Below are 16714 nucleotides of genomic sequence, written 5' to 3'. Positions count from 1 at the left end.
TTAGCTCTCTATACTATAAGTTATAAAAACAGTTTTTATGTCTTTATTTTGAAACACTAATAATCTAATAGTTTAATGCCTTTTCTCCCTGAAATCATTACCCGGTTCTTTCACTGGAAGATCAAAGCTAGAGAAAAGGAGAATTTGCCACCCCAAAATATGCCTCTTTGGCTTAAGCATTATCTTGAGCTGCTTATGTTTAAGAAATTACAAACACAGGAAAAATTCTGAAAACCAAGTAAAAGTTACCCTTTTGTAAAAGACATTTACATTTATAAGGAAAAATCTCCACTTGTAAGGGTGTGACCCTCTCCATACTAGAAAGAGGAAGATGACCAAATCTCTGGAAACTCATCAGTGGAGAAGGCACAGACCTAAACCTGTGTGACAACTTTACCCTTGTTTACTGTGTTCTTCCTGGTAATCTCTCATAACCTCCAATGAGCCCCAATATCCTTGTTTTGTCTTTAGCTGAAGATGGTATGTAAGGTGGTGGCCTGGCCATTTTGGGAAATTACTCAGTTTTCCTGGGTATCTCACATGTATACAGGAGGTGTATGTTATTAAACTTGTTTTCCTCCTGTTAATCTGTCTTTTATTATAGAGGTGGTTTCAGTCAAGAACCTGGGAAATTAGAGGAGAAATTATTTTTCCTCTGCTACCGTTTGGTGACCCCTGTCGGGATCTGCTGAGGCACCATACTTGCTCTGGAGCCTGCAGATGGGATCCTGGAAAAATGGCAGAAGATGGCAAAGGGTAAGAATTCTTACAAGTCAGCTCTCCCAGGTATCTCTTTCTGTAGTACCTGGTCAAGAGAAGAAGATTAAAAATTCTTATCCCTTCTTTTCCAAATTTAGATTAACAGGAGAAGATATCTGTGTGAACTAGTTCCTTAGGTATAGTGACTTTGGTAAAGATTCTTGTTATGAGTAATCTTGTTTTCTGTTGATCCTCTTTTCTCCCAGAGATGGCTATTGTTTTTGCTTGTTTGTTTTTGGTGTCTGTCTTTTGTGTCATTTGTCATAAAAAGAAACATACCCTAGAAGAGATTTTCCTTTTGTCTTGTTCTAGGTCGTAAGAGTTTGGCTTTGTGACCAGTGAGGACATTGTTTGGTCTCTGTCAGCTGGACAATGAATGTGTCCACATGCATCTGGCATACAACCCAATAGGCTAATGGATCCCAGAAGGAGTATTCTCTTTGTCCAACTATGCCAGCTCTCAGGGGAGTTTATTATAAAGGATCCTATTCCATAAGGGGCCTTTGTAGTCTCAACCTTCATAATCTTGTTTGTGCTAGAAAAGTCCCATTCCATTAGCATCTGCTTGGTGTTACAGATTTAGAGAGTCTATGACTGGAGGCATCCCATAGTCTCATTCTTATCACCTGTGACGATAACACAAGTCTTTGCTTTCCTAGGCTAACTTTGAAATTAAACTCTCTGGATCTTTTTTTTTTTTGTTTTTTTTTTGTTTTGTTTTGTTTTGTTTTGTTTTAAAGGTTTTATTTGAGAGAGAATGAGAGAGAGAGAGAGCACATGAGAGGGGGGAGGGTCAGAGGGAGAAGCAGACTCCCTGCCGAGCAGGGAGCCCGATGCGGGACTCAATCCAGGGACTCCAGGATCATGACCTGAGCCGAAGGCAGTCGCCTAACCAACTGAGCCACCCAGGCGCCCCGACTCTCTGGATCTCTTAAGGGCTGCACCTTTGTACCTCCCTTTGGGATGCCTCTTGAAATCATTGTTAAACCATAAAAAGCCTTTATTGGCTTGAGCTGCTATTGAGATTAATATAAGATCCTTCTTGTTAATGGTCAAATGACGGATACTTTGAACTAAAAACAAAAAATAAAACCCAAAAAACTTCTGTATTTGAAAACAATATTAGAGAGTTCTTTTTCTACAGAATTGTCTTATTGGTTTCTATGAAAAACCAAATTGAAAGGAAGACAAAAGAAGTATAATGGCTTGCATTATGGATTCCCTTAACAGGATGAAAATATGAAATTTTTTTGTTTTTTAACCTCCACTTTCATAAGAAACTACCAAATTTAGACAACAGAAAAATCAGTGGACATTCACAACGCCACTCACAAGAACATTGCCTGGTGGCTAAGATCCTTCCTTCCTGTGATTATACTGTAGTTATCAGGCAAGCTGACTGAGGAAGGTCACTCTGCCAGTTTCAAGGACATGTCAGTGGGCTGTAAGTAGTAAGGAAATTTAATTTCTCTTTTGCCTTTGTTTCCCACATCAATCTGACTAGAAAGCAAAGAGTTCAAAATAATTTCCTCTACTTCATTTGTCTTTATCAGATCTTTGATTGCTTAAGGAAACAATCTTCTAGTATTAAAAAGAGCAAAACTTTGCTCATAACTATGTATCCTTCTGTATTTGCCTTTAAAAAATGCTTGTCACTTTGGTTAAATAAAGTATTGTTTCATAATGATCTGTGATCCTATTTAGTCATGTGCTAAAACTTTTTGATATTTTTGACAAACTTCCCCAAATCAAACTCTAAATGGAGTCCTTTTGACCTAGAACTAACTTTGAGATGTTTCAGAAGGTCCTTGGAGCATGTTAAAAGAATCATTCTCTCTCCTTGGAAAAAGAGATCTTAAGCTAGTTACGTTTATTTACTATGTTAAGTTACATGGGAAGCATTGCCAAATTAGTGATGCTAAGCCTTCTTAGATTTCATCTGGATGGATATATGTTGCTAATATTAGTGTTCCAGAAGTTGTATGAAATTTCTAGAAATTTGGTATGTTCTGGTATAAAGTTTTCATTTGTAATTATACTTACTACCTTAAAAAGCATGTCATCAAAATAGCCAAATTTCTTTGTCAACTACATTGCAATGTACTCTCATCAGAACTTTAACCATAGCTATTTTTAAGTGTTGTCATTTACAGATAATTATTGTTTTATTCTATGCTTTTGCAAAAGTGCTTAATCCTCACAGATTATTCAAGAAAAGGACTATGACAGGGGCGCCTGGATGGCTCAGTTGGTTAAGCATCTGCCTTTGGTTCAGGTCATGATCCTGGAGTCCTGGGATGGAGCCCCATGTCAGAGGGGAGTCTGCTTCTCCCTCTGCCCCTCCCCCTGCTGGTGCTCTAATAAATAAATAAAATCTTTAAAAAAAGGAAAAGAAAAGAAAAAGAGAAGGACTCTAACAGGTACTCTGGAATATAGGTTTCTGATCATTTCAAGACAAAACGGAACTGGGTAAAAATTTCCAGAACCAACAGAACCAATATAAAACCAAGTAGAACAAGAATAACATGGAGCTGAATAAACTCATGAAACTGAAAATACTTATGACTTTGTTTGAAACATTGTGATTCTTTAATGCTTTGCTTTTTCTAGATTTAAGGAAACTTTTCTCTTTTCCATTAAGCTAAGTATGAATTACAGCAATTTGATAAAGTATGCCCTTGTGAACAGAGATGAAACAATTACTTTTTTTCCCTATCTGATCCCTCTAGAATTTGAAACTCTTAGTGATTATTCTTATTTTCATGGCAATATATTTATACGCATAAGTTTAAGCAGAATCTGTTCTTAGAATGTGCTTCCACAACTGGACACATTGGTTATATTACTAAAGCTTTGAATGGAATGTCATATTTGAGAATATGCATAGAATTAAACATGACCAGACAGCTTCAAGGAACTAAGTTTCACTTTATGGAGCCAATAAAACTCTTTGCAAAAGCAGCGTGGTACTTTGCTTACAGGGATCCCAGCAGTCTTACCAGATGAGTAAAAGAAAGTCACTTTCTGGAAGGTGCAGAAACCATACGTTATCTTTGGGACCTCAAGAAGAGAGAAATTAACCCAAAACGCTAGGTACTACAGGCAGTCTGATGGTGAGTCCTTGGCTTGACTTCTTAGCCTCAAGGCTTTTAAAAGTTCAATCTAAAATTCCCTACAGAAGTTCCAGAAAAGCAGACCTAAAAAGAACCTATATATTCAATCACTATTGTTCCAGCACTTATGTAAATAATCAAGTTTAATAAGACTAAACTTATTTTGCAAATAAATTAGTCCTACTGTGATTATCTTTGGTAAAAATGAGAGTGATTATAGAGAAAATAATGTTTCAGTAGTATACCTTTGTGGATGTTAGATTCTAGTCCAGTTTACAGTCTTAGAAATTTTGTTTTCTACCTGTAAATTGGACCAGATCCTGAATTCTAACAGTTTTCCTCAAATATCTCACTATAACTCTCCAAACTAATTTCTGGTTTTCCCCCACCCTTCTAACTTGAAATGACTGGGAATCAAAACTGCCCTTTTCCCAAAGCTCTGCAAACTGAATGTCAACAACTTGATATAAACTTAAGAGAAATCACAACAGCTCATATGGACAACCTTCTGTCCCTGCGGATATGTCAGCCACTCAGAAAATTCACCTGACCACCTCACAACATCATAGATACTCAAACTTTGAAAGATGATTTGAACCTGACATATAGAAATCTTGATTGGCTGCCCCCCTGGTCTCACAAACTGGGTTATAGCTTGTGCTAATTGTTAAACTCTGTTTATCTTTTTCCATAGAGATGGCTCTTATTAAATACCTGATTGCTAGCACAATATAGGACTAACTTTGGGAGCCCATCTACAAGACCACCTCTTAAAATGAGACATAGCAGTTTAGTTGAACTGACCTATTTTCAGGACTCAGATATGGGTTCAATAGAATAATGGAATAATCTATCAACTCAGGTTCTGGATTGTGAAACTTCTTGGGGAAGTTTCAAGGTGAAATTGAAGGGAAGCACAATTTGCCACCCCCAAATATGCTACTTTGGCATAACTTGAACTGGTTATTCTTAAGAGGCTGCAGACACAAGGATAGCTCTCAAAACCAAGTAGAAGTTACCTTTTGTAAAGGTCATTTATACTTAATAAAGGAAATCTCCATTTGAAAGGGTATCTCTCTTTCTGTACTAGCAAAAGGGGATGATCAAATCTCTAGAAACTAATCAAGAGAGAAGGCATAGACTTAAATCTGCATAACAACCTCACTCTTGTTCACTGTGTTCTTCTTGGTAATCTTCCACAACTGGCCTCTCCAACCCCCATCTTTCTTTTGTCTTTACCTGGAGATGGTATTTAAGATAATGACTTGGGCCATTTCAGGAGTCAACTTAATTTTCCTAGATATCTCCTGTGTATATAGGAGGTATACATATTATTTAACTTGTTAATCTCTCTTTTATTACAGAGGTAATTACAGCCAAGAAATTAGAAAGATAGAGGAAAAATTACTCCTTCCCCCCATCACCGGCTCCCCCCACCCCAATATACACACTAGGTATTCTCAAGTCCCAAAGCATGAGTCAAGTGTTTGAGAAACTTTTTGATAGAGCAAGACCATTATGAGGGCTAATGATCTTTACAGATATTATCCTTTTGTGTTGCTAAATCAAGTACAAGTAGGAGGGTTGTCAGAGAATAGTAAATCACACAAGAAAACTAAAGGAAAAAATAATTAAATTAATTAAATCTGATAGCCTAATGAAACAAAGGCTTAACTGTATGACAAGATAGAATAGCCATCAGGTGGTGGAGTGAAGAAAAAAAAAAACCCAACAACACTGTCATAACTATGGTATGGCAAAATTTGTCATAATAATGACAAATTTTGCCATACCCTCATTGTTTCAGTCTAGAATATATAGTTTTATGATTTCTGCATATTGAAAAAGTAATGTTTCTAGAGAGTCAATGTGACTTTTACCTTTAAAAGAAAATACCTTAATATTAATTCATACTAATAAAGTTAGGTAACAAATAGTTGTATAAATATGATTTAATATTAAAATACAAATAACCATTTTAAACATTATATTAGTGTACAGTAGGATTTCTGTAAATTATTATATACAAAAATTAATATATTTGCATCTAATCTTAATTTCTATAATAAGTACAAATAGTCAATAAAAGCAGATTCTGTTTTGTACCTATATCATGCAGTTGTGTGTTCAGAGACTATGTGCTTTGATGTGTGTCTGTGTGTCTGTATCTGTGTGTATAGTTTCAATACATTTGTAAATATTTAAATAGTAAATTTGCTTTTCCAGATTTTTCTTGATTGTAGACCACATTAAAGGAAAGCAATGTTTTCCTTAGACATGAATTAATATAAATCTACAAAGATATATGTTGACCAAGTACCTGAGCAAAGTCTTAGAACTTAAATTAATATAAATTATGTTACCAAATGATCTATCACAACCCTTAACTTAGGAAATAAATGGGCAAGCCCTGGTGCACTGTCCTGGCCAACTGCTCCATCCCAGGGAATAGCTAGGGGGGTAGATAAATCAAAAGCTTAGCTCTTGGCTGGGTTTGCAAACATGGTTGCTGAATAAACTCATCACAAGAGAAGCCCATAACTCAAGAGAGGAGAGTCTGGAAAAGAGAAAGGGGGAGATTTATTTTTGGTGCCTGCAGCCAGGGCAGGTGGTAGGCTCAAGCCTTAACAATCAACCCATCAGCCAAGAAGAGGGACACCTGGAGTTTTATAAGGAGAGGTTGGGAGGGTAGTTCAAGAGAGCAGGCAGAGAGCACATGATCATGGATAAGGGATCACTGCATGTTCAGTACATGATCATGGACAGAAAAGGGGGTGTTCTAAGTATTCCATTGCTACTAGGGCTTTTCTGGTCTGGCGGTTAGAATGTTTCAGTCACTGTCAGTGCCACAAGAAAATGTAGTAAGAAATTAACTGTTGGGTTCTATAGTTGAGCAAGAGGGCTCCCTGACAATTATGATGAATAACTCCAATTACATAATGTATCACAAATAGTCACTGAAATATGCCCTTAGTGTATACATTGTATTTTCTTCCACAGGGTGGTGAAAATTCCTTCAGACAGGACTTCCTGTCATGCAATACACACTTAGCACACTGGAAAATTCTAAAAAGACTTCTAAAGTTGTCTAAGAAAACTCAGAAATTTTGTAATTAAATCTAGATTTCCTATAGAGCTGGTGATATAGGAGATAGAAGGTGATGTGGGTTGAAAGAAATTTTCTTTTCAACAAGTATCAACTTTTCTCTTTTATCAACACTATTACTAAATGAACATATTTTTCAGCAAATATTATAATTATTATTACTAATTGGAGGAGAACAAATATATGCCACCCAGAATATGCCTCTTTAGCATAAGAATTATCTTTAGCTGGGTATTTTTTTTTTTTTTTAAAGATTTTATTTATTTATTTGAGAGAGAGAGAATGAGAGAGAGCAAGCACATGAGAGGGGGGAGGGTCGGAGGGAGAAGCAGACTCCCTGCCGAGCAGGGAGCCCGATGCGGGACTCGATCCCGGGACTCCAGGATCATGACCTGAGCCGAAGGCAGTCGCTTAACCAACTGAGCCACCCAGGCGCCCCTTTAGCTGGGTATTTTTAAGAAACACAGACACAGGAGAAGCTCAGAAAATGGAATACAAGTTACTGTTTTATAAAATAAAGTTACATGTATAATGGAAATCCTCACTTGTAAAGGTCTCTCTCTACCAGGAAGAAGAGGACAACTCTCAATCTCTAGAAACTCTTATCAATGGAGAAGACAGTCTTAAATCTGCATAACAGTTTTACCCTTTTTACTATGCTTTTCCTGGTAATCTCCCATAACTAGTCTCTCCTATGTCCCCAACCCCGCAGCATCACCTTTTGTCTTTAGCTGGAGGTTGTATTTAAGATGGTGACGTGGACCATTTCAGGGAGTTACTTGGTTTTTCTGGGTATTTCCCATTTATACTGGAGGTATACATGTCACTAAACTTGTTTTTCTCCTGTTTATTTGTTTTTACAGGTAGGTCTCAGCCAAGAAACTAGAAGAGTAGAGGGAAATTTATTTTTCCTCCCCACATAAGATAGATAAAATTTGTATGTCTATGTGTTCTTTTATTGTTTCATTTTGATGAATATTTTTACAATTATAAGAGCTTTTTTTTTTAACACCTATCCTTGCGATTTTTCCCAAAAGGATTTCAACTATAAATTCTCTTAACAAAAGGATTATCAGTTAAGTCATACTGATTCTATGCAGTCAAAGCTGAAATAAAGACCTGGAGGCATTCCAGGAATGATCTAGCTCCTAGGTAAAAATTCAGGATTTTAGAAGGAAGCATTCAATGCAATATTATAAAGGAAACTGCATGTTGGCACTCATGTTTTAAAAATCACTGGTTATCTACACTGATTTACATTTAATGCTTTGTTCTAAAAGGCACAAAGTGGCCATTTTGAAACATTTGTTAGATGTAACAAAATGATACAGAATAATGTAGAACAACAATATGCACTCTGTATTTGTTAATAAAATAAAACAATGTATACTGATTTGTTTTAGATCGTTAGGATTATAAAAATAACATGAGAGTCTTTTAGCTAATCTATTCATTTATTTTTTCACCAAGTAACTATTGAGTGATTTTTACATTTGTTGGCTTTAGTGGTACACCTCTGAATAATGGGATGTGCTGATATACAATGAAGTCTAATTATACATTTAAAGTATCTAAATTCAACTCTTCCTGAGCTGGGAGAAGAGTGGTACATTGAGAGGAGGAGGTAGACAGAGCCTATGCAAAAAAAGAGAGGAAAAGTGAATGCAATTTACATGGTATGGCTGATAGGACCTAGCTTTCTTCTCAGTGCTTCTGCTAAGTGGATATGATAGCAGGAGCCTGAGTAGGCTATTTCCACAGGTGGTCTGTGTTCCCCTAGTGTGAGTCTCTTGATGCATGGGGTCTGATTCTGGGGTATAATGGTATAGAATGCATTTTTTCATACCACACGGCCTACAAATGAAGCCAACTATTCTTACCCAGGACTGCTGCAAAGATAAAGCAATTTGTTCTTACTGACTGAGGGTCTTTCAGGGGTGTTCAAGGAGCATATCACAAAAGGATTTCTGACTAAATGTGATTTTTAAAGAAGATTTTATTTTATTTATTTATTTGACAGAGAGAGACAGACAGCACAAGCAGGGGGAGTGGTAGGCAGAGGGAGAAGAAGGCTCCCCACTGAGCAGGGAGTCCGATGCAGGGCTTGATCCCAGGACCCTGGGATCATGACCTGAGCTGAAGGCAGACACTTAACCACCTCAGCCACCCAGGTGCCCCTGACTAAATGTGATTTTTACCTCACCACCTTCAAGCCTCACATCTCACCCTCAGACCAGCCTAGATCACCCTGTTTAAAATTTTTTATCATAGTCTTGACCCTCACCTCTACATTCACAATTACCCTTTCCCTGTGCTATTTTTCCTTTTTATATTGCACCTAGCACCTTCTGACATACTATATACTTTCCTTATATTATTTATTATAAGTATGCTGTCAAAAAATGCAGGCTCCATAGGGAATATTTGTGGTTTGATTGAAGGATGTATCCTAAGTACCTAGGACAGAGCCTCACTTCCATGGGGCATTTAGTATTTGTTGAATAAATGCATGTATGGATTTTCAAAAGTGATGCCCTTAAAACTTCACCACGGGATAAGCTGTGATTCTTCCACTAAGTATTAGTAAGTACCTACAGCAGCTGATCATATATCTTGTGTTTTTAATCGATGGTTTTGTCTGAAACTTATCCTTAATGTAATATGAAAAACTGTAGTTCAAAAGAAAAATTGGAATATATCAGTTTTTAAACTTGATTTTATTTAAATTTATAAAAACAAACAGAAATACTTGATATAGGTAAATATAAATGAAGTATATGGGGAGAAGGCACTCATCTGCTAAATGCTGGGGCACCCTGACATGATCAGAAGCACTGAAGTTATGAAAAACAACAGCAATGGATGGATCAAAAATAGATAGCTTTAACAAACTATGGATTATTAGCGACTGAACTAGAAAGCCTAATTGATAATTATTCAATTCTTACAATTAGGCTTAATCCATAGGCTGACATAATATAGTTGCATAACACAAAATACTCTCTTGCTCTATATAATAGCTAATAAAACAATTACGGTAAAACTAATAATTCTTGGGGCACCTGGGTGGCTCAATCAGTTAAGAATCTGCCTTCAGCTGTCATGATCCCAGGACCCTGCTCAGTGGTGAGTCTGCTTCTCCCTCACCTCCCCACTCGTGCTCTATCTCTGTCTCTCTCTCTCAAATAAAATCTTCAAAAAAAAAAAAAATCCCCTAATCATTCTTACTCTTTACATGATGAACTATTCTCATATTTGTTAGAATTTCCTTACACTATTAACTATATTAGGAAATTAAATTAGATCTTAGACCAAAATTAAATCTAAGAAAAGTAGTATAGATTGAGAATACACAGACAACTACATTGAGTTTTTCCTTCAAAATGTGTATTCATAATGCAACTAGTATTATTTCCCTAGCATATAAGTAGAAAACTTCATTTATAAAGCAAATCCCATCATTTAGAGACTATGTTATTAAAATGTTTGAAAAATACATAGTGGTATGATCATACTTTTCTAAACTGAGTTATGCTTCCCTCACCCATGACTTAGACAAAATATGTGTGATGCCACAATTCAGTTTTAAGTAGCCAAATGAAACCATTAATGATATTAAGACTAACAGTAATTAATAAATTTGATGAAATACTTGATAATGTCAAAACTCTTAAAGAAATATGAACAAAAAATTGCAAGTTCAAGACTAACACTTATTAAATATAAGTATAAAATATAAAAAAAATATATGCTGATTAAAGGTAGACTCCTCTAGAGACTCCGATTGTTCTAAGTTCAGGCACTAATTGAAAAGAAAATTTATACTTAAAGTAAATCAACTACATTTAAAAAGATAACCTTCTGTAGAACATCAAAAGGAAGTTAAAAAAAAAACCTCTCCATATAGATGCCAAATTAAAAAAAAAGTACCTGAATTTTTGCCGTGTTAGAATATAAAATCTTCACTGCATTTTGGCTATTCCTTCCCAATTATTTAAACCAAAATGTTATTTGCATGAGTTCAAACTATAAAATATTTACAGATAGCTTACGTTCTATGCTGAAGCATTTATTTATATAATTAATGTAATCAGAAAAATCTCTACCTCTTAGTATAATCTTGCAATTGGCAACATTGTTACTTGACTATATTCATCTTCTATCCTGTTTTAATAACACAAGTGACACCTAAGAAATTATTTTTGATCTTTCAATAAACTAAGTCAGTGTAGACAGAGGAAGGTGAAAGCGGTTAAACTGGCATTGATTATTGAAGACACATTCATCAATTATTTAACAATCTCCTTCATCATCACAAGAACTATTGTGTATATAGGCCTTTGCTGAAACACTCTGAATTTATTTTTAAATCATCTTTGTCCTATGCATTAGAAATCAAAGCACACTGTACACTAACATTAGTTTCAAGTCTCCTGATAAATCTATTACAAGATAGAAGTAGTTTATTATATGAATCTTTGAACTTATTCACTGTAGAGGATTTTCAGAAATTTCTTCTAGTGGTTTTCATTATAATTCACACCTTTCAAGGATTCTATTTCCTATTTTAAGCAAAATGTGTAGTAACGACTATCCTCCCAAGAATATTATATTAGCAGATACTGGTAGTCTCTCCTATTCTGACATTCATATCATTGAAACATGATCCATACTGATCTGTAAAGAACAATTTGTGGCTAATATTGACAGCTTTAGAAAGCAAGCAAGAGAGTATAAGTATCATTCATAATGTATAAGATTTCTACAAGATTTTTCATATTTTCTCTGACAAATACTATTGCAAATTGTTAAATAGCTATAGTATATATGTGAATATATATTTATGAAAACAAAATGTCAGACTATTTCCTGATAAAAATGTGAGCAAATGTTATAAGTCAAAGGATAATCAATTATTCTTATTGCATATGAAAAAGTGAAAAATTTATGACTAGATATTGAAAAGTATAGAAAATATATCCCAGTCATAGAAAATAAAAATACATTGTTGATAAGTCATATATTCCCAATAGTCACAATTTATCACATTTAAAATGCTTTACCTATTTCTAATTTGCTTTTTAAAAATATTTCCCTCCCCAGTGTTTTCCATACAAAATGCCCCAAAGTCTATTATGACAGTAACATCCAGTTAGTGCCATGAGGTTCTATATGCGTATCTTTGGTAATTCCTTTCTGATTCTGATGATTATATCCTAGAATCTACCACCAGGAAATGTAAAATATGAAATCTTTAGAACAGATTATTAATGTATGCTAATGACTACCTAAGTCAAACCAAACACTTATACAAAGGGATCCTGAAAGGACTCAATACCAAGAAATTATTATTCTTAGCCTTAATTCAACCCAGTAAAATACAATAAATTTTCACTGTCAGATATGAAAAGAAGCTAGGAACAATGAAGATTTAATAAGGATTACCTATGTTCATGGCTCTATTTTAAATTTTTATTTAAATGTTTAGAGAAATTGTAATATTGATATAACAAACCTCATAGAAACAAGAACATGATGGGGCACAGAGAGACAAATAAACAAGACACAATTTAATTATCTCCCCCACCGGAACCATTCATCTCTTAGCAACTGTTTCTCACTTGCAGTCACTAATACTGCTATAGATCTCACATTCTATCTTTATATTCAGTCCTTTAGAAATTTGGAACTGAGTCTCCCAAACATCATTTCCGTATTGAGTAAAGTGGAATATTTGAGTCCCAATACATACGTGTTTTCCTCTTTCCTTGTTGAAGAATACATTACTTTTAATAACTAGACTTCCACAAAGACCATGTGGTAGTGAATAAGTTAACTTATAACTGTGTTATGTTTGAATATGATTTAATGGAAACAATTTATTAGTCTTGTTGGACAAATGGCTTGCAGATTTAAAAAGATATAGGTTATTATTTGTAAAATACATACTGAGCTTATAACCTAGGTACTAATATACAAATAATACATATCAAAAAACTTTAAATGGGGGAAAAAAAAACCTCCTTCAAAAGAGATAAAATTAAAATACTTGTGGTAAATCCTGCTTGAACTTAGAAATCACTTCTATTTTAAAATAGGAAATATTACCACCATTTAAATCATATATAACACTGGTATTCAAGCAAGAAGTACTGTAGTCACAATATTCATATCTAGAATATTTAGGTGTCTATAATAAACATATCTTAAAATGTATGTAACAGAAAAATTCAAAAGAAAAGCATAGCTTTTAATGTTGTTTTTAAATTTAAAAAGAACATATATAAGTAGCTGAAAACAATTTGTGCTGGAATTCAAAACTTTAGTTTACTTCCTAATAGAGACAAGTAGCATTTAGTTAAATATAACAACATAATTTGCAAGGCAACACAAAAATAACATTCATATTTATGTTATTTAATGAGGGCATGCAGATAAACTTACATTTTATTATTATACAACGTCATGAAACACCTTAAAAGCATCTCTTCTAATCTTACTTGTCAATAAAGTGCTAAAAATAATATTAATGTTTTCAAAGAGAAGAGGGAGTTCTAACAAATGTTAGATGCAGGATAAAGAAGATAATTCCTTTATATTTTCACTAAAAGGAAGTTTAGAGTCATCAACTTAGGTAAAGTGAAAATCTTATAGCTTCATTTAAGAAAAGATAGGAATTTAAATCAAAGTTATCCAAAATCATCCAGTGTTAGTAGAAGCAATCTTGTATCAACACATGTTTTACAATCCTATTTTGACAATTCAACAAGTATTTCACACTAAGAAAAAAATGCTAACTTTCAATTAAATTACTTTCTGCAGCTTGCACTGAAGCCCAAAAGCTAAAATAGTATTGTAAATTTCTCTGCAAAGCTGTGTTTCCTTTTATGTATCAGAATGTAAAAATGATGTGCCTGGCCCTTGGTGACTGTGAACATAACTTTATTAAACTGTTAATAAATAAATTAGTACTTTCCTAAAAATAAATTGTGCTAGTATTCTAATATGTATCTTCCACATGTCTGCAAATTCACTAATTCAAAGACTATATGAGGGATGTTAGCTTAAAAAAAAAAAATAATAAGACATTGATATGCTAGTTGGTGCCTGTAATTATCTTTTTCACTTCCAGAAGGTATTTGGGGATTATTTAAGAGCAAAAGATGAATGGCGAGCCACTAAATCCTATTAAATCAATGCATGGACACAGCAACAGAGGTAAATAAGCTGTGGAGGTCTGAATACCAATAAAGAAAATAAAATGGTTTTATATAGCTACTTACATCATAGCCTAGAAGTTCAGTCTGTGTGGATTTATCTACTCTGGAAGCAAAAGCCTTCTGTAAATGCTGGACTTTTTCCTGCAAAATGAAAAAAAAAAAAAAAAAGGAAACAACACGTTGGTAAGTCTTGTGCTTCTACACTAATGTCTCCCGCTTATTAAAATTTGATTAGTGTACAATTCATGATTATCTGCGTGTATACTTTGCTCTGTTGGTGCTTTGCATATCAGCTTAAATATTCATAACTTTTATTTTCTAGTCATAAGTACTCCACCTTTGGCATCTGTTAGTACAGAAACCACTGAGGGAGAACTACAGTTGAACACTAGAGAGCCAGGATTGCTTAAATCCAAGACCAAATGCTTATCCTGGGTTTCTTGTTGGCTGTTTTTTGTTTTGTAAATTGAATTGATAGGATTTTATTGATCTAGTTTCAGAACATTTACCTTTAAAACCAGAACATAATACTACTCAGTGGGTTTCATTTAGTTTCTCTTTAATTTCATTTTTTTCCTCTTAATCCTCTCCTGAAATCTACACATTTAGGAATCTATATGAGATTTGACACTTAATCAAATTCTGTCATAACTAGGTAAGGGAAGTAATACATGAAGTTTGGGATTTCATATCTCAAATGCAAATGCACTTATTCTGGTCTACTAATTTGACTGAGCTTCTGGTTGGGGACTCCTGTTCTCATTCCTAGATGTGTCACTTAAAAGAGGATCTTGAGCTTAGTCACCATGCAGTGTGTTAGTCTACTGTGTGCCTGGCACATCTCAAAATACTGTATTTACATGATCATACCTCATCTTGGGGTTTTTACTACCATTATCACCCATTTTTAATGAGAATAATATAATTTAGAAATCTTGACAAATTTTCCAAGTAAGTTCATGTGATTCTACTAGATTCTGCTTTACTTAACTTGCTTTCTGAGGGTTGCTGGAGGGGAGGGGAACGGAAGGATGGGGTAACTGGGTGCTAGACATTAAGGAGGGCATGTGATGTAATGAGCACTGGGTATTATATAAGACTGATGAATCACAGGCCTGTACCTCTGAAACCAATAATACATTATATATTAATTAACTGAATTTAAATAAATGTTAAAAAACAATTACAGAAAATTCTATATGTCAATACATAAAGACCGCTAATAAAACTTTTTAAAAAAGGATAACTTCTTTTGTTTTCTTTAAATTTGAATGCTCAATAAAATAGTTACATAATATGTTAACGATTAAAGCTGATTTAATTCATCTTTTTTCCAAGAAGGGATGGTAGTCATCACAAACCTCACTAAGAAGAACACTTTCCTCCTTTCCCCTCCTCTACCTTCCCTTCCATTTCCTTCCTCTGCCCATCCCCTCTTGCCCTTAATTCTGCCTGAGATTTGCATGTAATCAGAGTTAACAAACTTCATACATAATTTACGCAAACAAATTTATGTGGCTTATTGAAATACAAAAAAAAAATTATGGGCTCTTAATGTCTCAAACCTTCTAACTTAACCTATCAACAAAACTTCTAGTGCTGCTCTTCAGACCAAAATGAAATGGAGATTAGGTAATTCAGAAAGATGTCATGCAGGTGAGGTAAGATTTTAACTGTATGAAAAGGATAAGTGAAAATGTGGCCACATTTTGCAAACTCAATTTAAAATGAGAAGTAACAAGTTGTGTTTATTTAGACTTATATTGGGCTAAGGAAAAAGAGCAGGGAGAAGTAGTAATAAGCAAAGGAAGCAATAAAGATTGCTATCATTGAAGGGCTATTTAGAAAAATTTATCTGTTTTTGAAATAGGTTGGAGGAATAAGTATTGGAAAAGCAAGTTTTGTTATAAATCTCTAGATATATGAACATTTGCACATGAATTAGAGACTATGCACTAATGCAAAAAGCAAGGAGGAAAGGCAGCAAATGCATTATGCTTTGCTCACAGTTCTATTTTCAAGGGCTCCCATCCTGAAGATAGGAGTGGGAAAGACTGCTAAACTCTGGTTCATTGGTCTGAATTATAAGACTCAGAAAATTCAATTTATGATAAACAAAAAAATTCAAACAGCTTCAATAACCAATAGCCTAATCAAAGCAAAACAAACCCTACATCAAGAATATTTCAGAAATTAAAAAAAAAAAAAAAAAGGGCATTTCTAATGGAATTCATTGCTACTTCCATTTGCAGGCATTTTCACAACAACAAATATGTCATATTTGAATTATTTGTTACTTATGCACTTGTATGCTATATTCAAAAGTGGAGAGTAAAATATAAGTTTCTAATAGACTTAGGTGTATATACTTAAGGACCAAATATTTTGTTTAGTGTAATAGTAGGAAGAAAATATATGAAAGTTTCTGATAAATTTCTGTAACATACAATTAGAAGATTAAATAAAGTCTCTACAGGTTTTGGAAGATAATTCTCCATGGGGCATTTGCATTTCTG

General features: G+C 34.2%; 1 protein-coding gene across 1 annotated transcript in view; it reads right to left on the bottom strand.

Annotated features, from left to right (window-relative positions):
- CCSER1 (coiled-coil serine rich protein 1) overlaps positions 1–16714 on the bottom strand; it is a 1392827-nt gene that overhangs the window by 619841 nt on the left and 756272 nt on the right. Inside the window, exon 11 of the mRNA XM_078068968.1 lies at positions 14262–14339. Within this exon, the coding sequence (XP_077925094.1) occupies positions 14262–14339 (78 nt within the window). The remainder of the gene's footprint in view (positions 1–14261; positions 14340–16714) is intronic.

Source organism: Halichoerus grypus, chromosome 3 (assembly GCF_964656455.1).
Source record: "Halichoerus grypus chromosome 3, mHalGry1.hap1.1, whole genome shotgun sequence".
NCBI lineage: Eukaryota > Metazoa > Chordata > Mammalia > Carnivora > Phocidae > Halichoerus > Halichoerus grypus.
The sequence above is the reverse complement of the archived record's forward strand: the minus strand, read 5'-3'. Positions and strand labels throughout refer to the sequence as shown.